Here is a 22,841-nt window from a genome sequence, read left to right as displayed (position 1 = left end):
TTTGTTGCTCCAGGCATATTGCTTGCTGACTTTGTGAAAGGCCAAAGAACAATATCCTCTGCTTATTAAGAACCTGTTTTGAGAAAGTTAACCAAAGCACTGGCTGAAAAATGCCTAAGAAAGCCTCAAGAGAAACTCCTTCTCTACCATGCTGATGTTCCTTATCATTCCTGTCATCAAATAAGTGCATCATGCAAGAGTTTCAGTGGGACATCATAACGCCTCCACCTTATGTTAATGACTTGACTCCTTCTGACTACTTTTTATTTTCTAATCTTTTTTTTAAAAAAATATGATTTATTTGAAAGGCAGAGCTTACAGAGAGGCAAGGGCAGAAAGAGAAAAAGGTCTTCCATCCACTGCGTCACTTCCCAGAGGACTGCAATGGCCGAAGCTGTGCTGATCCGAAGCCAGGAGCCTGGAGCTTCTTCCAGGTCTCCCATGTGGGTGCGGGGGCAAGGACTTGGGCCATCTTCTACTGCTTTCCCAGGTCATAGCAGAAAGCTGGATTGGAAGAGGAGCAACCAGGACTAGAACCGGCGCCCATATGGGATGCTGGAGCTGTAGGTGACAGCTTTACCCCCTTTGCTACAGTGCTAGCCCTTTTATTTCCTAAACTTAAAAAGTATTTCTAAAGGGCAAACTGTTTTCTTCAGTCAATAACATAAAAAATATTGCATCAACATGGTTAAAATGCCCAGAGCTTTCAGTTCTTTAGGGATGGAATAAATAACTGATATCACTGATTATAAAAGTTTACATTATTGATTTCCATGTTTCCATTTTCCACAAATTTTTTGATGTTCTTCCCCATATAATCTGTTTTAGTCCTGCACCCTTTGTAGTTAATGATTATTTCACTCTCCAAATGCCTGCAAGGACTGGGGCTGGACCAGGGCCAAAGCCAGGAGCCAGGAATACAATCCAAAGCTGCAGCGTTTTGGATGGCAAGCATAAATTACTTGAGTCATCGGTAATTTTTGTGTCTTCATTAGCAGGAAGCTGGAGTCAGGAGTCAGAGCTGGCAGCCAAACACAGGTACCACAATATGGGTTGTGGGTATTCTAACCACCAGGCTAAATGCCTGCTCCCAAGCAATTGATATATAATAGATTATTCCTTTTTTCAAATGTATTGAAAGTTTTTTTTTACTTTTATAATGTTAGGAATGCATGCATTTATTGTTACATTCTTTCATAAGCATATATTTAAAGGGAAAAGTATCCATTCATAACTAGTTTAAAAGCTTAAGAATATATCGGGTTCCTTAAATAATTATCTCTTATTTTCCAGGCATTTATTAAAAATAAGATGATTATGCTTATGATCTTAACATGATAGAAATAGGAACTGTTTTATATACTATTGTTGTCCTCATATTCAATAAATTAGTGGAACTTGTTATGAAAGTTACATGACACTGCTAACATAGGCCATTCTTTTCAAATATATTCAGTGGAAAACAGCCTAGAAAATTCTGTATGCTCCCTCATCAAAATGTGTATACATGCATGTACATACACACACTTTTTTTTTAAGAGAAGAGGGGGAAAGATCACCTAAAATTTGCCTGTTGTATGATATGGTAAAAACATTGCCCTTCCCTTTTCAACCCCATACATTTATTTTATTTATTTGAAAGACAGAGTTAGAGAGAAAAGTAGAGACACAGGTTTTCCATCTGCTGGTTCACTCTCCAAATGGCCACAATGGCTGGAACTGAGCTGAACCGAAGCCAGGAGCCAGGAGTCTCCTCTGGGTCTCCCACGTAGGTGCAGGGGCCCAATCACTTGGGCCATCTTCTACTGCTTTCCCTGGCATATTAGCAGAGAGCTGAATCCGAAAAGGAATAGCTGGGACATGAACTGGCACCCATATTGGATACTGGCGCTGCAAGGCTTGGGCTTTAACTTGCTGAGCTACAGCGCTGGCCTCAACACTTTCTTTTTCTTAAGTGGCAATATAGCATTTTGAAAGGGAGGAGATGATTAAGTCATACAGGTATAGGTTTTTCACTTGCTTCATGTATAACACTGGGAAAGAGTTTAATTTCTTAGGTGCAGAGGCAGAATGGCTTCATCTGTTATGTGATGAACACGTGCCAAAAGTAGCCACTCATACTGAGTATCCATTCTGCTCACAACAATCCCACATTCCTTATCATTAAAGTCTTTTTTGTCATTTTTGTAGAAATAGGATATTGCTACATAACTTGTAATCACAACACATATCAAAGGTGTAATGAATTTGTAATATTAATTCAGCAGGAAAACAACTAAATATTTATTTGAAGGCTACATTATGTAGTTAGTTCTAGTTAATAAAAGTTCATTTATTTCAGTGAGAATTAGAACTGAAAAGACAAATAGTGATTAATGGGTGCCTGGTTATAGCTATATAGGAATAAGACATTCTGGCAGCCGGCGGGGGGTGGCGCCATGGCTCACTTGGTTAATCCTCCACCAGTGGCGCTGGAATCCCATATGGGTGGCGTGTTCTAGTCCCGGTTGCTCCTCCTTCTGGTTCAGCTCTCTGCAGTGGCCCAGGGAAGGTAGTGGAGGATGGCCCAGGTGCGTGGGCCCCTGCACCGCATGGAAGAAGTACCCGGCTCCTGGCTTCAGATCCGCACATCGCCAGCTGTAGTGGCCATTTGGGGATTGAACCAATGGATGAAAGACCTTTCTGTCTCTCTCTCTCTCTGTTTATAACTCTACCTGTCAAAAAAAAAAAAAAAAAGACATTCTGGAGTTCCACTGGACAGTAGGGGTAGTATAGATAATGTTAATATAATGTATATTTGTCTTTTTAAAAAGCCTAGAAGGTAGGATTTATGGATGTTTTCACTGGTTAAATGCTTGAAAGGATAAATATATTTACCATGATTGGACATTATGTAATTTATACATGTACTAAAACATCACATAGTATCCCATTAATATGTACAATGTGTGCATATATATATTTTATTTTTCTTGAAAAGCTTTAAGAAGACAAATGAGAAAAACAAAACCCTGAAGTGTGATTCATTTTTATTAGTAATATGTATACCTGAAGGCATTAAGGGTCTCAGGATACCTCTTAAAAGTATGTAATTTATTGGGTTATACAGACTATTTACTAGTTTTATGTGTATTAGAAAAGAAGTGTGCAGGTACTTCAGAAAGTTTAAGGAAAAGTGGAAATAGAAGCTATGTTTATTTTAGTGCAAAAAATTTTGAAATCCATGCGTGGTTTTTTCATAATACACACTTTTCGTGAACTTTCTAAAGGTCTCGTGCGTGCACTGGGACTCCAGAGAGATCCTGGCAGTGTAGCAGGGGCTGTTTTGGCCTGAGGAAGGCTGAAGCTTGAAAGTTCACTGACTTTTAGGGAGCCTCTAGCCTTTTTGTTTGCTCAGAATTTGGTCAGGGCTTATAAAGGTCTGATTCGTTTGAAACGCTTTCTATCAAATTAGAAAGTAACCTTTAGCAAAATGTGTGTCCTCCACTTTGCAGATCGGTAAACACAAATGTACCACATGTGTAGGAACCACTCTACAAAGAATGTTTCCCAGGTTTTACAACTTGGGACTGTGAAAAGGAGCCGCAGCATTTGCAGCAGGGCAGCCTTCGGAATACCGAGTTCTTGCCAGCTAGAGGTGTACAGAGCTTTGCCTTAAAACCTCTGAAGTTTTACTTTCTAAAGCTCTTCCTCCTGCATTCTTACTTCCTAACAACCCAAGCAGTAGGAGGGCAGCTGCAGGGCATCCCAAGGTCGGATCCACCTGGGGAGATGCTAAGATAAAAATACTGAGAAAGCAGGGATCTGCCGCCCTTTTCCTACATCAAAGGAGAGCACCCAGCTCCCCTTCTGGGGTAGTGCGAGCGCTATCACGTGACACAGTCTCGGCCAATAAGAAGACCCGGCCTGGGCGTCTTCCAGGAAGTGAGTCCCTGGAGCTGAGGTGGAGTCCAGAGGTCATTCCACGGGGAGGCAGTGCCTTTTGGTGGTGGGGCCCACGGCAGCTTTTGGGGTCCATGGCCAGTAAAAAAAAAAAAAAAGAAAAGAAAGGAAACATGGACGTGCTCACCGGACCGGGTTTCTGCCTGTTTTTCTCAAGGTGCTTCCGTCTTTCCCCTCAGCTCACCGACTTGTATCTTTTCAGCACATCTCTGTCGTGTTTAAGAAGAGTAGGCCTCCGTCCTTTGCCACGGAGAACACAGGTGGTTTTCACAATGAATGCTGTTCCGCATTTGTGAACGCGGAGACTGAGGCTGCCTTGAGTCCGCGTGACGTACGTGAATTACCAGGGATGTAGAACAGCCAAGTCCAGACCCCATGTGCTCCAGTGAGGGTTGCTTCTTTCCCAGCACCCTGTGCAGTACTTTCACTGAGCTCTGCCTACTTGACTGCCGGGTTTACTGCGGTTTCCGGTGACGATGCTCATCTGCTTCCTGACAGCTTTGGTCTCACACTAGGCTGTTGAGCACCTTGGAAAACAGAGATTCTGTTATATTCATCATTTTTCCTCAATCACGAGTGCCTAGGTGCACAGTACTAATGAAGATTTTAATGCATGAGTGAATAAACAGTGCAATGATAACTCTATTACCTGGAAGAACCACTATAGATTTAATGTTGGTGCTAAAAAGTCCAAGATTGATTTTAAAAAACACTACCCATGCTCTTTAGCAATTAAAAGTTTAGAAATTTTAAGTGAAGTGCTTTGTTCATTTTGTAAGCATCTATTCCATGCTTACGTGCCAGGTTCTTATTACAGAGATAGCTAAGACTTAATCTCATTTTTAAAGAAGTCTCAGATGATGCAGGAAACAGATGATTCCATAGCTCAGATAATGGAGCTGTGGGAAGAAACCGCTGTGCTAAAGTGAAGAGTGATTGGAGCAGCAGCCCCACTGTCAGCAGCCCTGGGAACCACTAAACAGGCGTGGAGACACCACTCTGGGCTGGAGGCTGCACACATCAAGCAGAACAGCATAGCCCCTAAAAGCTGGAGAATTGTGCAAAATTGCTTTGTCTTTCCAGAATTGTGTGAAGTAGCTAAGACAAAGCAACCACAGATACTCTTAATGTTATTTTTTAAAAGGTCATAATCAAATCTTGTTATCAAAAAAAAATGTGAGTAATTCTGAGATTAGCTAGGTACCATTTCAGAATAATACATAAGACTATGTTTTGGATTTGGCACAAGGGTGATAGTGAAGACAAATCTGTATCTTTAAGCATTAAAGCCCAGTATAATAAATCAGATATATGTATATAAAACCATATAGATGTTTATTTGTGTTAATAAGAATGTTAATTTCTATTTCTTACGTAATAAGTACCTGGTAGGAGAAAGATTTAACTCTGAAATGTTTTTCTATCATTTGCAGACAACTACTACGGTACCCCAAAGCCTCCAGCAGAACCAGCACCATTGTTATTAAATGTAACAGACCAGATACTTCCAGGAGCCACTCCAAGTGCTGAAGGCAAACGGAAGAGGAATAAATCAGTGAGCAACATGGAGAAAGCAAGTGTAGAGCCTCCCGAGGAGGAAGAGGAAGAGAGGCCTGTGGTCAATGGAAATGGAGTAGTGGTAACACCAGGTTAGTCATTTATGTTTGCTCTAGAATCATCGGTGGACTTATTTTTTTTAAGATTTATTTATGTATTTATTTAAAAGGCAGAGGGACAGAGAGAGGGAGATACAGAGAGAAAGAAGTCTTCCATCCACTGGTTCAATTCTTCCAATGGCACAACGGCTGGGGCTAGGCCAGGCCGAAGCCAGGAGTCTAGTAGAGAGAGGTGGGTGATGGGGTCCAACGCACTGGGGTCTTCTCCTGCAGGGAGCTGCATCAGAAGCACGGCAGCTGGGACTTGGACAGCTGCTCTGATAGGGGATACTGGCACTGCAGGAAGCAGCTTCACTGGCCGCACTGCAATGCCAGCCCCAGGTGACTGTTTTGATGTGCGTGTGCGTGTGTGTGTATATCTATTTGTTCAGATAAATATGTATATATGATTATAATGATCTTCAAAGAGAGATGATTATTATGTCAAATGGAAAGGCCATGATTTGTGTATCTAACTTGTTCTCATTTTGGCGTATTTATTCAATTTTCTTAAGTTTAGGTTTACTTACACACTATTAATGGCACATAGTAAATGGCTTAAACTTCTTAGAAGGAGTTACAGATTATAAATATCATTATGTAAAGCTTGCGGGTCTCTTTTCAGTAATGTTTGAGACAATATAATCTTAGAAATCTGGCTGTGCTTACAGTTGTTTACACAGAGATTACGCCATGTGATTTAGTTGGTAGTATCAATGAATGCAGTTCTCAAAATGTCAGCAGCTACTGAACACCTGTGTATTTGACTCTCATTTATTCCTGTCTAATCTGGCAACATGGAGAAAGAATGCAAACTTTATATGTTAACAGTTTGATGGCACTGATCCTTGAATGAGGAAAAGAATAGTTATTCCCTTATGATCTGTCAAACCACATAGACAAAAATAAAGTATATTTGTGCAAGGTATTGATATTTTTTTATACTTAATACTAACAGAGCAGCAATAGTAGGTTTTTAAAAAAAATTTTTTTTTTTTTGACAGGCAGAGTGGACAGTGAGAGGGAGAGAGACAGAGAAGGGTCTTCCTTTGCCGTTGGTTCACCCTCCAATGGCCGCCGCGGCCAGCGCACTGCTGCTGGCACATTGCGCTGATCCAAAGCCAGGAGCCAGGTGCTTCTCCTGGTCTCCCATGGTGTGCTGGGCCCAAGCACCTGGGCCATCCTCCACTGCACTCCTGGGCCATAGCAGAGAGCTGTCCTGGAAGAGGGACAACCGGGACAGAATCTGGCGCCCCCACCGGGACTAGAACCCGGTATGCCGGCGCCACAGGCGGAGGATTAGCATATTGAGCTGTGGCGCCTGCCAATAGTAGGTTTTTATAATATTCATAATCAAATGTTTCCAATAGGAAAGCTGTGACATTCTTGCACTAGGTTAATACAATTCTGTTTTACTAACTTAATTTTTATTAGTGGCATATTAGTGAGTATTGAACAGCTAAAGGCTGTGTTGCAACTCTTGGGAAATACTACTATATGTACTTTGTGTACCTACTATTTTTTTTTAACTTTTATTTAATGACTATAAATTTCCAAAGTACGGCTTATGGATTACAATGGCTTCCCCCCCATAACGTCCCTCCCACCCGCAACCCTCCCCTCTCCCACTCCCTCTCCCCTTCCATTCACATCAAGATTCATTTTCGATTCTCTTAATATACAGAAGATCCACTGGGATCTCACTCACAGAGATATTTCATTTAGGTTTTTGTGTGTGTGTGTGTGTGTGTGTGTGTGTACCTACTATTCTTAAGATATTTCCTACTACTACTCTTTTAGTGTTTGTATTTTTATTTTTCACTGCACTGATTCTATACTGACATAGTATATGAATTTGAATTCTATGCCCAATTCAAGGCGTAAAAGAAAACTTCCTAAGACTTTTAATCAAAGAAATGCTTTATAAGCTTACATTATATCTTTTTTAAAATATTTATTTATTTATTTATTTGAAAGGCAGGGTTACAGAAAGGCAAGCAGAGGCAGAGAGAGAGAGAGAGAGATCTTCCGTCTGCTGGTTCACTCCCCAGATGTGGCCAGAGCTGGGCTGACCTGAAGCCAGGAGCCAGGAGCTTCTTCTGGGTCTCCCACGCAGTTGGGCCATCTTCTACTGCTTTCCCAGGCCATAACATAGAGCTGGATTGGAACTGGAGCATCCGGGTCTCAAACCAGCACCCATAGTAGGGGATGCCAGCATTGTAGGCAGCAGCTTTACCTGCTATGCCACAGCGCCGGGCCCACTTTATATCTTCTTTCTTCAAAATACCTGCACAAATGTTCTTCTTCATGGAACATAAGAAAACCAAAATTGAATGTGTACCAATCAGGGGACAAAATATTAAAAGGTACTGTCATCTTGCTTACTCAGATGCGGACCTCTTGCCCCATGAATACCATCGGGTGAAACCATGTCTGTGTCCCAAGGTATCACTGACTTCTAGATATACAGGTTCTAAATGTGATAAGTAAGTAATATGACTTGCCTACCATAAAAATGTGTGTGCAATTAGTTAACCACCTTTTTGCTGATTTGGAAGTATCTGTGTCAAAACTTTTGTTTTCCATTGTATAACTAAAATTAATGTAAATTAGGTTGATGGTAAATAGTTTTCTTAGTTGATTTTTGAGAGAAGCAAAGCAACTTAGCTGAGTTCAAGCTGTAACCACAAAAGGAGCAAAAGTTAGGGGTTAGAGAACAGTTATACAGCTTCCTACTGGGTGGTATCTTGTGGTTAACAGCATAAAATAGATGGCCCTGGCTAAGGTCAGATGTTGATGTTTAATTCGTTTCTCATCTGTGTAGGACAAATAACATGAAGCATTTTGGACCCACAGATTCTTAAGCTATAATTATGTTTAACTGGAGGGGCATAGTATAGCTAGAAAGTACCAATTCTCTCCTATTCATACATTAGACCTGAGGGTGAGATGCTTTCTGGTTAGGTGTACTTTCTGGTTTGTGTGCCCCAAAGACAATGGACTCGTTTGAGGTCTTGCTCACCTGCCCTCCTCATCTGACTGTCCTGGACACCTCAGCAGAGAACAACTCTAGGTTTTTTGGGAGTCAACAGATGCTTCAATCAGTAGCTCTTGCTGGGCAAGTGGTGTTCTACCGCCTTTTTCTTTTCTGTTGTGGGAGGTGAGAGACAAATTAGACAGCTCTTCACCTAGTGTTCCAAGATGAACTGAACAACATCCAACAGGAAATTGGTCCATCATTTTTTTACTAGAAATCTCTTGACAGCTCTCATCTTTGAAAAGTTTTTTTTTTTCTTCCTTTATTTATCCAATAGAGAGTTTGGATAATTTTTTGGCCTCCACTTATATATGTTTTCTTTACTTTTTGCCTTTTGAACTTCATCACTTTTTATTTTTATTAGAGAATCTTTTTTTTTTTTTTTTTTGACAGGCAGAGTGGACAGTGAGAGAGAGAGACAGAGAGAAAGGTCTTCCTTTGCCGTTGGTTCACCCTTCAATGGCCGCCGCGGCCAGCGCGCTGCGGCCGGCACACCGCGCTGATCCGATGGCGGGAGCCAGGAGCCAGGTGCGTTTCCTGGTCTCCCATGGGGTGCAGGGCCCAAGCACCTGGGCCATCCTCCACTGCACTCCCTGGCCACAGCAGAGAGCTGGCCTGGAAGAGGGGCAACCGGGACAGAATCCGGCGCCCCAACCGGGACTAGAACCCGGTGTGCCGGCGCTGCTAGGCGGAGGATTAGCCTAGTGAGCCGCGGCACCGGCCTAGAGAATCTTTTACAAAATTTATTTATTTGCAAAAGAGAGCAAGAAAGACAGAGAGCTTTCATCTACTGGTTCACTCCCCAAATTCCTATAACGGTTGGGACTGGGCTGAGCTTAAGCTGGGAACCAGGGAGCCAGAACCTGGAAACTCAGACCAAGTTTGCCCTGTGAGTGACAGGAACCCAACTACTTGAGCCATCACTGCTGCCTTCTAGAATCTGCAACATGGGAAATAGGAATCAGTGGCCAGAGTCAGATATCAAACCCAGTTACTCTGATCCAAGATGCTGATTTCTTAATCACTCAGTTGAACACCTGCCCCCTCCTGTATAAAATCTTTGTCCTGCTTTTTATTTTCCTCCTATACATATTCACAAGATACAGATTTCAAAGACTAGGGGGATGGGCCAGCGCCACGGCTCACTAGGCTAATCCTCCGCCTGCGGCACCGGTACCCGGGGTTCTAGTCCCGGTTGGGGTACTGGATTCTGTCCCGGTTGCTCCTCTTCCAGTCCAGCTCTCTGCTGTGGCCCGGGAAGGCAGTGGAGGATGGCCCAGGTCCTTGGGCCCTGCACCTGCATAGGAGACCAGGAGAAGGCACCTGGCTCCTGGCTTTGGATCAGTGCAGCATGCCAGCCGCAACATGCTGGCCATAGCGGCCACTTGGGGGGTGAACCAACGGAAAAAGGAAGACCTTTCTCTCTCTCTCTCTCTCTCTCTCTCTCTCTCTCTCTCTCTCTCGCTAACTCTGCCTGTCAAACAAAAAAGACTCGGGGGAAATTGTTGCTTAAATTTAGCTAACATTGTCCTGTATTGACTAGCAATCAACAATAACAATTAATTTCATGTCAATTCAGAACATAATTTTTTCCAATTTTTCTCATATCTATAAATTTTTTTTGTATTCTGTATGTTAGCTATTACAAATTAACTACCACAAAACACTATATCTGTACTTTTGGGTCTAACTTATTTCAGTAAGGATGATGGTCTCCAGCTACATCCATTTTGTTGTTTTTTAAAAAAGGATTTCATTCTTTTTATGACTGAGTAGTATTCTGTCATGTATATAGAGACCACATTTTCATTAACCACTCATCAGTTGGTGGACATATAGGTTGATTACATACCTCAGCTATTGCTAATTGAGCTGCTATAAACGTGGGGTACACATAAATATTGAAATAATGAAGCATATTTGGAGAATAAGGAAAGTTTATTTTTTAAACATATAATCTTTTTTAAAAAAAGATATTTTTATTTATGTGAAAGGCAGAGTTATAGAGGCAGAGGAAGATAGAGAAAGAGAGGTCTTCCATCCTCTGGTCCACTCCCCAGATGACCACAATGGCTGGAGCTGGGCTGATTTGTAGCCAGGAGCCAGGAGCTTGTTCCAGGTCTCCCAGGTGGGTGCACTTGGGCCATCTTCTACTGCTTTCCCAGCCCACAGCAGAGAGCTGGACTGGAAGTGAAGCACCTGGGACTCGTACTGGTGCCCTGTGGGATGCTGGCACCGCAGGCAGCTTTCCCTGCTACACCACAGCACCGACCTCAAAAGGCTTATTTTGATAATCTTATCTCATTACAAAGGAATGCTGATCATATCGTTAGTACATAATATAATCACTAACCTCTCGGATGCATAACATGTGTTAGGAACTACCTAATTTCATTATAGATATTGATTCATTTAACTAATCTAACTGCCCAATTTTACAGATTAGGAAGCTGAGATATACTAAAGCTAAATAATTTTTCCAATAACTGGAATTCATATGTAGAAAGTCTGGGCCCAGAACCCACACTCCTAGCTACTGTGCTACCCTGAGCCTTATATAACTAAATACAAGTATAAATATGTTTCTTAGTGACATGTTGACACATATCTGTATTACCAGTACCTCTCTGAGAAGTGACATCATTAACTTCTAATTACCAAAAACTTATCATGCTTTTGTTTCTGAAAATTATGTGCAAGTAAATTTACTTTTTTCTGTTGGGTCAAAAAAACTCTCTTTTTTATTATTATATTCTGTATTATATGTAAGCATCAAATCTACCAATCTTTGGCTGCTAATATATTTTCCTAAAATGAACTATTCACTCTGCATAAATAAAGATTTTAGAGGATTCTTCATTCTATGTTCATTACCTATTTTCCTCAACTTTCCTCCCTTGAACTATGGGATACACTTATAACTGTATTTTTCTTTTTCTATTTTCAACATGTATCTATATAAAGCCAGTGATAGCCTTTAAATATGTAAACTTGCCATGAAGTTCTTCAATCATTATCAATGAAAATTCACATGAGACATTTTATGTAAAATGTTATATAAAGGTCCAACCTTCTGCTCAGAATTATACCATACACATGGATTTGGCTCATAGCCCCTAGAAAAGTTATATAATGATTTTTCAGAGTCTCAAACAGGTTAGAAAGGTTTCTCTCTTTGCCATAAGTTGCCTAGGTGATAAAAATCAATATAATTCTATCCTTAGAAAGGTAATTCTATCCTTGTCAATAATGACAATTTTAAAAATAAAAATAGGTTTAAAAAGAATTGCAGTGCTCCTATAATCCATGCATACAATGACCAGGGCAGTTAGCACATATATTATCTCTAATTTCGAAGTAATAATGTATCTATTTTGTGAAGGAGATACTGAAACTTTGTTATTTTTAACAGAGGTAAGAGTTCCTTAACAGTAGAGTAGATTTGGACCCAGTAGTACCTCATCGCATCCTCTTTCCAGCACCTCCCTAAGCTGAGGGCAGAGTGAGTTCTGACCTCCATATGGTAAATCGCCTTGCTACGGCTCCCTGTATTTGATTTCCATTGTGTTCCATTATATTTGTCCTTCACTGAGTTCATGGCAGTGATATTAGGTCTCATGCTTGTAAGGATGATAAATCCTTACATAGACTCATAGATTCCATCTTTATGGTCATTGAAAATCCAGATTGCCATGACATTACCCTCACCAGATTCCCCTGACATTACCCTCACCCATATTTAGGCATCTTAATCTTTCATTTATCTTGTCAGAGTTGGCATCCAGCCCCAAGGCTTCAAATGATGTAGATTTACCTGCAGCCCTCACTGCTCTCCTGTGTTTCAGAGCTGTATTCCTAGCTGCTGCCCACCTAAGTGTTTCTTGTTCAAATTAATTGCAAGGCAGTTCAGTCAAACTCTTATTCCACAAACAAGCAAACTGACTCACAGAGTGGCATACCTCATTTCTTAGCTTTGATGTTTCTCTCCCCAGGCTTGATATTTGTTGTTAGGCACAAAAGATCCTTGGGCCTTTTGATTTCATCCTTCCTTTCCAAATATCACTGCAGTGCCCTAGAACACTGTCGTACTGAGTGACATGTGGACGACAGCCCACTGACTGATCTGCACGCCTCTTCTTCCTCATCCAGTGATGACTCCAGAACAAGCAGTTGGTCACACAAGCATCCTTCTCAAAGCCAGAATGACCTTCTGTTTCCACTGAGAAACCACTCAGGGTCTCCTTCATAGGCCAGAACATCCCTGACACCTTGGGTTCCCCATTAAAACCTGCATAAACTCCCTGCACCCACAAGCCACACTCATATTTTTACCCATTCGATGAGGCCATTCCCACATTCCAATCTGCACTTCTTTTATTGTAAATCCAATGAAATTTTTGACATTCTCTAGGATATCTTGATAGTCCCACAATGGAAAATTGAAACTGCCCTTCTGAATTACTATAAAACAATTTATATTTTTCATTCATTTGGAAGGTATTACTTAGCTGAATACTTACAGGTAATTTTTCATCTTGTACATGTCTGACATTCCCATATACACTGTAAACATTAGAAGGAGAACTGCTTTTATTTTTCAGTTTTCATGTCTCAGTCATTAGCATCTATCATTAATTAATTAATTTTTATTTATTTTTGAGAGCTAGAGAGAGAGAGAGAGAGAGAGAAAGCTAGCATCCTATCTGCTGATTCACCCTCGAAATATTTGCAATAGCCAGGGCTAGTTTGGGGCCAAAGCCAGGACCCAGGAATGCAATCCAGGTCTCACATGGGTGACAGAAACCCAGTTATTTGAACCATCTGCACTATCTCCCATTATCTGCATTATCAGGAGCCAGAGCTAGGAATTGAACCTGGTGCCCCTATTTGGGATGTGGCCATCTTAATTACTAGGCTAAACACCTGTTTCTGCTATATATCATTAAATATTTCAAGTACTTAGAAATTCTTTAGTTTTTATCAGTCCCAACTAACTTTTAAATAGAAAATGTGAAAGCTTTACTGGATCAATATGATTACATTTCTTTTTACTTATTTTACAGTATTCAGTGTTTCCTAAATTTTAAAGATATGAGATTTCCTATATTCTATTGAAAGTTGTATAAGGAAAATTATGCAGAAAGATACTTTTCAAAATAAATTCTCTGAGGTGAGAATCATTGAATCTCCCTAACTTTCAAAATGTTAAAACATATAGATGATAAATTTGTAGATAGAATTTTTGTAACAGAATCAACTTTTCTTCGGAAAGGAAAGTCTTGTAAACCAGAATAATTGGGTTAAGCTTTCCTGGATTTCTTTTATCTCATGAGTTATCTGCTGAACTTTTCCGGACAGTAATTCACTATTATCTTGTAGCTTCCTCTCACTAGCCATTAGTAAGCCTAGTGCAACGAATTAGAAATGCACATATATTTTAAGAGCAGTTAAATCTCTCAGTTAATACAGACACACACAATGCCAGGAAGAACAGGGCCCGTGAGAGCTACCTTCCCCAACAAAGGGAATACAGTATGTGCACACAGAGCTGCCTTCTCCAGACCCCCAGGCCTGCAATTAGTGCAAATGAACTGCAGCTCCCAGAGAGCAAACAGAGTGTCCCTTATGTGGTCATCGAGTGTCCTCGGCAATGATCTCAGTTCACCATTAGGGCCCCGCAGCCAGGTCCTGTGCTGCTTGGCACGCTGACTGTGCATGCACCATCAGTCCTGGTCCTGTGAATGCGATCCTGTCACTGTCAGAAGAATTATGCCCTCCATAGTGAATCTCGCTGTTTTCCTGTGAATAATGCCCCACTCTAAAACCACCCCAATGCCTAATCCCTGCCTATTTTTCTGTGGGTTCACAGAGACTACGACTTGTGTATTCTCCCACATCTTCATCATTTTTTTTTTTTTAGGAAGCTTAATTTTATGACCTTGTTCCGAAATACAGTACTGAGTTTTCTCTCTCCATTGGTTGGGAAAATTTCTTGGGCAATTTTAAAGTACTCTTCTAAAATTAGATGTCCCATTTATCGATGAGGAGCATTCCATCTGTTCTTGAAAGGATTATTTGAATGATAAAACTGGCCTAATATGAAATGCTCTGAGTGTCCAGGTTGTGAATATAAAGTAACTCTGTGTTCACATTAGAGTTTGTGGTTAGCAAGCAATAATTAGAAATATACCCTTTAGAAATAAACTTGGGACTGGTGTCAGAGGTGTCATTCTAAATCAAGACAGACTCAGTTTTCAGTTGCACAGAAAGCAATGCATTTATGTGAACTTCCCCATGCCCGCCATCTGATTCAGCACTTCTAAGAGCCTGAACACAACCTCTGTGGAGGTTTTCTACTTCTATGAGCATTTATGTAATGGTGAGAGATTTCATACTTGATTGAGACATGCAGGGTCAGACCTCACATTTATACAGTGCTTAGAGAAAGCCGGTGTACTGTTGGATGCTTAGGTCTGGGAGTGGAAATTTGGCCTTAGGGGTTAAGATGCCAGCTGGGATGCCTGCATCCCATAGCAGAGTGTCTGAGTTCAATTCTTGGCTCTGCTCCCTGTGATTCTGGCTCCAAGCTAATGCAGATAGGGTGCAGCAGCTGAGGGCCTAGGTGATTGGGGTCCTGGCTGCAGGCTTCAGCCTGGCCCAGCCCTGGCTGGTGTAGGCACCTGAGGAGTAAACCAGCAAAGGAGAGCTCTATCTCACTCACAAATAAATAGTTTTTAAGTGTCTCCCTCTGTTTCCCCCTCTCTTTCTCTCAGTTTCACATATGTAAATAAAAAAATTTAATACCTATGTTTATTAAGGTTTGCCAGGCATTCTTCATGAAAATCTTTAGTAAAAGGTGAAAGATTTATTTGATCTGAAGAGAAACCAGAGTATATTCTCAGGCATTCTTAATCTATGCCTTGTCCAGCTCATAACCATCTGTTTTCTAAGGTTTGAGGTTAGTCTATGTCTCTGTTTTCTCTATCTCATACTTCTCCTCAGAGAAGCGCTTATAATTTTCCCTTGAAATCCCAGTGAGTGCTGTCAAAGATAGCTCTAGTTATTTCTGGCTGGGGCCGGCCATCTATAGAAGGAAGGTCCTGGGTGTAGTCCCTTTGTGCAACCCTCCCTTCTTCTTGACTCCATCGCCGGGGATAGCAGTCTGATGTCCTAATTGGCTTCTTACTCCCGTACAAAAGTACCTTGACTCCAGTTTGGCCCCAAAGAACAGAACTTGAATGAAATCAAAATGAAAATTAAACAAAGTCTCCTTTTTCTCCTGCTGTCTCTTTGAAGTTCTTGAAACTTCAGAAGGTAAGATGATGTTTCATATAGAACTATTCTCCTGACTTTTTTTTTCCAGAACTTTGAAAGGAAGCTCTAAGAAATATTGTATGTACCGTGTCCTATATTTTACTTCAGATCTTGCTATGGTCTTTGAATATTTTCAATGTTTATATCAGTTTCTCTCACCCCAAAGTTTGTTGAAGATTGGAGGCTATTTCCATATGAAAAATGTCTTTAGAATTCAGTAATTATGAAAATCACACAACATAGAGCTGTGATGATTAATTTTATTGCCATTGTTGCATTCTGCTTGTATTATTAAAGTGTTAAAAATTAAATATTGTAGAAGCAAGAAACTAAGGCAGCTGTTTTTCTCCTCTATTGATGGAAAATAAGTTCCTCTACAAATCTTTCTAATTATTCTTTGCTATTTAGTTTTTTTAATATCTCAGGAAATATTTTTCCTTGTCATATTTCACTCATAGACATTGAATTTTCCATTTTCATCATTTCCCATATTGTTCTTTTAGTTCTGCAAACAGTTTGCAACCATTGCTGGTTTTATATTTAGATAAAAGTAATTTTAGGCACTGAATATGCTTTCCTAGTAATTCTCATTTCTTGGCTAGCCCTCTAAATAGATGAGATATAATTTGCTCATAAATATTATAAATAAAAATAATTTCTATACAAGATTGGGGATTCCTACTTCCTCAACTATTGTATCATCTAAAAAACCAGAAACATAGTTAACTATTACTCATTTCCCCTAGTTCTAATATTTTATTATAGACTTAAATTTCTTTCTTGGCCTCAAATAATACAGAGAAATATTTGTTACCATTTCAAAAATGTAGGGGTGTGTGTGTGTGTATATACGCATATTTATTTCCCACTCCTCCTCATTTTCATATCTTTTTAAAAATTGTCACATATTTATTTTAGAGGTGGCAGGGTGAGATGGGGCTGGGGGGAAAGATTGAGAGGCACAAAGACAGGGTGCTCCCACACACTGGATCATTCCCCAGATGGCCAGAGCTGGGCCAGAGCCAGGAGCTGGAAAATCAATCCAGGTTTCCTATGTGGGTGGCAGGAACCCAATCCCTTGAGACATCACTGCTGCCTCACAGGTCTGCAAGTAGCAGAGAGCTGATATAATTGGCTCTGGGTATCTGACCTAGGTGCTCCTGTGTGGCATGCAAATATTTTAACTGGTATCTTAAACCAAAAGTCTAAATGCCCAGCCTTTATTCTCATTTCTTAGATAATAAGAACTTACTATGAAATGTGTTAGCACTTATCAGCACTTCAAGCATACTAAAAAGTCAAAAACTGCCAACTAATTATCAGTTCAATGTACATAGAAAATGTCTCTGAAGGACCAGCAGAAACAATCATGTTTGCTAACTGGATTGCCAGTTACTGGAATAACCACATGAGGAAAACTGGCTTGCCTCATACTTCCCCTTTGTACCCTAATATTTTTAACGTTTGATTTCTTTATTAAAGTTTATTTATTTTTATTTATTTGAGAGAGAGAGAGTGAGAGAGAGAGAGAATGAGATTATCTTCCATGTGCTGGTTCAGTCCGTAAATGTCACAACAGCTGGGCCTCAGCCAAGTTGAAGCCAGGAACAAGGAGCAAACAACTCCATCTGGCTCTTTCACATGGGTGGCAGGAACCCAGGGACTTGGGCCTTCATAGGCTGCCTCATAGGTACATTAGTAGAAAGCTAGATCAGAAGTGGAGGTGGGACTCAATCCTAGCCACTCCTGTACTTTTAGATTTTGTTCCATGTCCATGTTTTACTATAACAAAAAAGTAACTTTTTTAAGATGATGAGCAAAATTTAATTATATAATGTATATGTTCTTTCACACCCATATTAGATTCTCTTCGTGTTTTAAAAGGTTTAAAACTTAAAAAAAAAAAAAAAAATTGGTCAGAGTGATATCGGAATTTGACTCCTTAAAATTATATAGGAAATGTGGCCTCTTAAAGTTCCCCAGAAGTCCCATTGGGGTGCCACATATGTTATCGGAATTTGGGGTGCCATACGATATCACCATATGTTTATTAATAAATCCCCAATATTAATAAGCCCAAGTGTTGCTCCCCGTCTTCGTGGAGGAACGACACAGGACCCTGCGCTGTTCTTTCGTCTGCTCGGCCCTCCCCGGGTTGGCTGCCGACCCTTCCACCTCCGTGGAAGGGCGGTTCCCCCTGCCACCTTCCCCACTTCCACGGGGGAGCGGCACACCGCCGGCCGGCTCTCTCGGGGGCTGCACAGGTGTTCCTTCAGATAGATGTTCCTGGTGCATGTTGTCTCTCTCCTCCTTTATAGTCCTCTTCCACCAATCCCAACTCTGCTACCCACACGCCGAGTACACTGCTCTCCTCCAATCAGGAGCAAGTCCTACAGTTTATTGGTTGAACTGGAGGCAGCTGTGTAGAAGCTGTTTCTCCCTTCTCAGCGCCATATTGTTGGAGAGCAGATGCATAGAATAAGTCTTAATTCCAGTAACTTAGTCTAGTCCGAGTTGCTCCCCACACCCAAGTAGGTTCTTGCATAATATTTAGAGAAGAATTGTTAATATTGGCATAAATGAACAAGGCAGCATGGTACATTTTAAGCTTTTATTCAGTGTGAAAGATGCTTAGGAGAGTGAGGGCTTTAGTTCAGTCTAAGGAGAAGGGGAAATCTGGATTCCTACCGAGTACCAGGAACCAGCCACATGGAAGAGCATCTAGACCAGGAAGCATGGGGCAGGTGGCCCGAAGGCCACACGCCCTGGAGGCTCAGAGCCCCCTGGCAAGAGGCCAGGGCCAGGGATATGGAGGAAAGGGACAGATGCACCCTGTCCCAGACTTTCAATCCACTTTCAAAGGGGAGTGGTTAATTAACCTGATTGGCCAGTGGGTACTCAGGTGTGGCCAGGTAGGGGCATAAGGTCACACAGGGGCGTGATGAAGGCCTGGTCTTCCAGCTCACAAACCTAATCCATTTTAACCTGTATGCCTGTCTACTTCAAGAGCACTTTTTGAGCAATAATCTACAATTTTGACTTATATTAATGAACTGACTATGTAGAATTCAGATGGGTACCATCTTATTGCTTTCTTTCTGAACACAGCATGTTCTCCACTTTTTGCTGTAGGATATAATCCATCACATGGCCATGATCAAAAAGAATTGTATAACCTTATAAATAAATTATATTAGATATAAGGTAATAAATACTCAATAATCACTCAATAGTAATATTCTTTCATCTAAAGAATCAATTACAAGGATACAATTGTAACTAAGAATTTTGGCTTCCCATAGTGAAGCAAACAGTCTTCCTACAAAATACAGTAAGGCCTTGTGTCATTTAATGAATATACCTTTAGAAGGACTTCTTGAGTTTAGAAAAACACAGGGGAAGTCCTCAGCACTGATCATGTATACCACTGTGACCCCTACCACAAAGGAACAGAAACCAGAGCCAGGGGTGGTCAACTGTAGACAGACTTGAAAGTCAAGGCTGGCCCACAGGTATCATCTTAGCCTTGGGCTGAGAGAACAGTGGGAAGCTGTTTGAATTCTACTTTAAATCTGTACCCTCAGAGATGCAAAAGTGGTACCAAGGTCAGTAGCAAACCCTGTTGTTCAGGCAAGGAAATGCAAAACTCTGGAAAACAAACAGAACTTGGGGAAATGTGGCTTCTAAGGATTACTTTTCCTCCTTTAAACTAGTTTAACTCATTGCACATCTCCGTTGAGGAAGAAAACCTCAATGCACACTTCTTTCTTAAAGAAGTCTTACCTTCCTGTGTTGTCTTTGTTAACCTTTCATGATTTTTTGAAAACATTTAAAGTCCTTTAAAAAAAATCACAGAAAATTGACCAAACTTCTTTCTGTAGGCAGAATCATTTGGATTGCTTGGCTAATTTAACTACTCAATTTGTTTAGTGTTCTAAGTAGAACCCAATGATAATATATAGCATTCACTGAACACCTACTATGTTCTCTTAGTTTTATGTTCTAAGCATGATATGTGCTTGTCACATCTAATTTTTGTAGATAGGTAATATTGTTTTCCCCACTGCACCATTAATGAAATTGAGGCATACACAGAATGATTAAATAACTTGCTCAATTTCACATGGCATAGGACAGATTCACACCCAAGTGGTCTGACACCAGCCTTAGCAATTGTTTTCTACTACTGTTTCCTGTGGAGAGTGTTTGTTGCTGAGAATTGCTAATGGAAAAGTAAAATTGTGTTAAATCTCAAATTATTCCTATTCTCTTTCCTTAAAAATCCTTTTTCCTCAGCCATGCTTATTTCTTCAGTCATACTTATTTCCAGAGAAATAACAGAAAGACAAGGAGGAAAAAAAATACTGGATTTAGTGAAATAGCCATTGGAAATATAAAGAGAAAAACACTCTCATAGAGTGAAATAAATTTTGGAAATTCAAATTTTATGATAGTTCATAGAAATGGAATAAACAATTTCCTATCTATCTTAAAAACAAATTCTTCATTTTTGCTACATCAAATGAAAATATGGATAAGGCATTAAGTTGGAATTCTCGAAATCATTTTTATCTTGATTCCTGGTTGTTCTTTAATGAAACTGAGAGGGGGCATTCAAAGCCATGACATTCTGATTTAGGCTTTGTCCTGCATCTGAAAGGCCATGTGTTAGATCCTGGAAGTGCAATAAGCTTGGAAGCAAATGAAATTGCCACTATTCATATTTTTGTAATATCAAAACCTCAGACCAGAGGAGAGCATGCACTTTATAAGGAATGATCTGATGACAAAATTGCATACATTTTACCCTCTCCCAATTAAGTGGCCTTTTGTCTCTGTAGTATGCAGTGGTTTTCAAGCTTTTCTGAAATTTCTTATGGGGAGAAGGAAATAAGCAAAATCCCAGTAGAAGTATAGATAAAATATGGTTTTTCTGGCCCACTGTTTACAATATTATACCCATATGTTATAAATGTCTGTTTTATGCCACAATATTTCCATATTATTTCTAAGAATTTAAACAGCCCTGTTTCCAGGGAAAATTTTCATCATTATCATTCTTTAATAAGCATTCCTTTTTATTGAAATATTCATTGTTTCTTTTGTGATTGCAAATAAACAGTCTTTGCTCTGGTTTGCAAGATGTCTTAGTGAAATAGAAATACAATGTGGAATGATTAGAAAAATGCCAGTGTTTATTCTGGATAGCATCTTAAGGAAGAAATATGTTTTACATATATCCAGAAAAGATCATTTTTAGATTTAACAATAACAGTGCACTGAGCCATGTGTCTTGGAACTCAAAATAGATAATTTTACATGGCTCCCTCCTAATCAGGAATTTGTTTCACACTGCTCTAAAAATAAAACATGCACGGATTATTTGGCTCCTTCTTAGTCAGAATTTGAATAGTTCAGAGATTCTCAAGCCACAAATCTGACATATATGTATATATTATATATATATATATATATATATATATATATAAATGTGAGTGAAGGCATGATTGCATGTGTGTGCTTCTATTTTGAACTCCATGGGGCTGGGGGTACCATCAGGAATGTTTGACACAGGCACCATGATTGGCATGTAATTTCTTATTCTTTCCCTTCCTTTATTAGTTTAAGTCTCTTCTGTTCTTCATGGGCAATTTCTTAGCTACTTACACAGTACCCAATATATATGTTTGTTTTTAAAAATTTAAGCCACATTCATAAGACAAACAACATCATATTATCCAAAATGCAGCAAACGTAACTTCTGTTTTCCTTATTAATCAAGGGAACAGCTAAGATGTGGCATAAAACAGTACTTGATGGAATAGTAACTTGCAACTCAATACGAAGTAAATACTGACTCAGTTAATTATAAGATGAACAAATAATCTAATAAGCCATTTTACACATTGGATTCTGCTGCATCCTCCACTCTGCCCACCAAATGCCTATGTTGATATCCAAACTTCCAGCATTTACGAATATGACTTTATTTGGAAATAACATCATTGCACATTTTTAGAAGATTTTTTTTATTTATTGGAGATATATATATATATATATATATAGAGAGAGAGAGAGAGAGAGAGGGAGGGAGAGAGAGAGAGAGAACTGATCTTCCCTCCATGGGTTCACTCACCACATGGCTGCAATAGCAAGGTTTGGGCCAGGCTTACGGGAGGAGCCAGGAATCCATCCTGGCCTTCTATATGGGTGGTAGTGACAGAAGCACTTAGGCCATCTTCCACTCCCTTTCCAGCCACATTAGCAAGGAACTGGATCAGAAGTGGAGTAGCAGGGGCTTGAGCCAGTACTCCAGTATGGGATGCCAACATTGCAAGCAGTGGCTTAGCATGCCGCACCACAACATCAGCCCCAGGGTTACTGTAAATTTAATTACTTAAGATGAGATCACAACAAACTAGAATGGGCTGCTGATCATATGTAAGTGATGTGCTTGTAAGAGGAAGCTGGAACTCAGATGCACACAGGCAGAACATCATGTGGAGCCTGGAGTCGCATTGCCACAAGCCAGGGAACTACTAGGTGGGCCAGAAGAGGAGCCTGACACAGTTCCTTCCCTGGCCCTGCCCATGCCTGGATGCAGGGCTTCTGGCCTGCAGAGCTGTGAGACTGTAGCTGTTTACGCCACTCCATTTGTGGTATTTCCTTATGGCCACCTTAGCAAACAGTTATTCGGTATTTGGATCATATTCTCCTTTATGGCACATTGTCGAACTTGGTTCTTGGCATTTAGTAGGCTCTCAAGAAATGTTTATTGAGTTTGTTAATGCCATTTGTGGTAAAATAGGAAATATAAGTCTAGTTCCTTCTCTCCTTGAGTATGAAATGTTTGAGTTCCTCAGCTGCTTTAAGTTCTTTACTTGCTACGCTGT

The 22,841-nt window shown here is 40.3% G+C and overlaps 1 protein-coding gene and 1 pseudogene across 18 annotated transcripts in view; one reads left to right on the top strand and one right to left on the bottom strand.

Annotated features, from left to right (window-relative positions):
• MAGI2 (membrane associated guanylate kinase, WW and PDZ domain containing 2) overlaps positions 1–22,841 on the top strand; it is a 1,587,879-nt gene that overhangs the window by 1,018,906 nt on the left and 546,132 nt on the right. For all 18 annotated transcript variants that reach the window (XM_070071222.2, XM_070071219.2, XM_070071216.2 and 15 more), the window contains one exon: positions 5,376–5,591. In XM_070071222.2, the coding sequence (XP_069927323.1) occupies positions 5,376–5,591 (216 nt within the window). The remainder of the gene's footprint in view (positions 1–5,375; positions 5,592–22,841) is intronic.
• LOC127491860 (U5 spliceosomal RNA) lies at positions 15,417–15,526 on the bottom strand (annotated as a pseudogene).

The sequence above is a fragment of the Oryctolagus cuniculus genome, chromosome 3 (assembly GCF_051225735.1).
Source record: "Oryctolagus cuniculus isolate XC-2025 breed Fujian yellow rabbit chromosome 3, ASM5122573v1, whole genome shotgun sequence".
Taxonomy (NCBI): Eukaryota; Metazoa; Chordata; class Mammalia; order Lagomorpha; family Leporidae; genus Oryctolagus; species Oryctolagus cuniculus.
The sequence above is the reverse complement of the archived record's forward strand: the minus strand, read 5'-3'. Positions and strand labels throughout refer to the sequence as shown.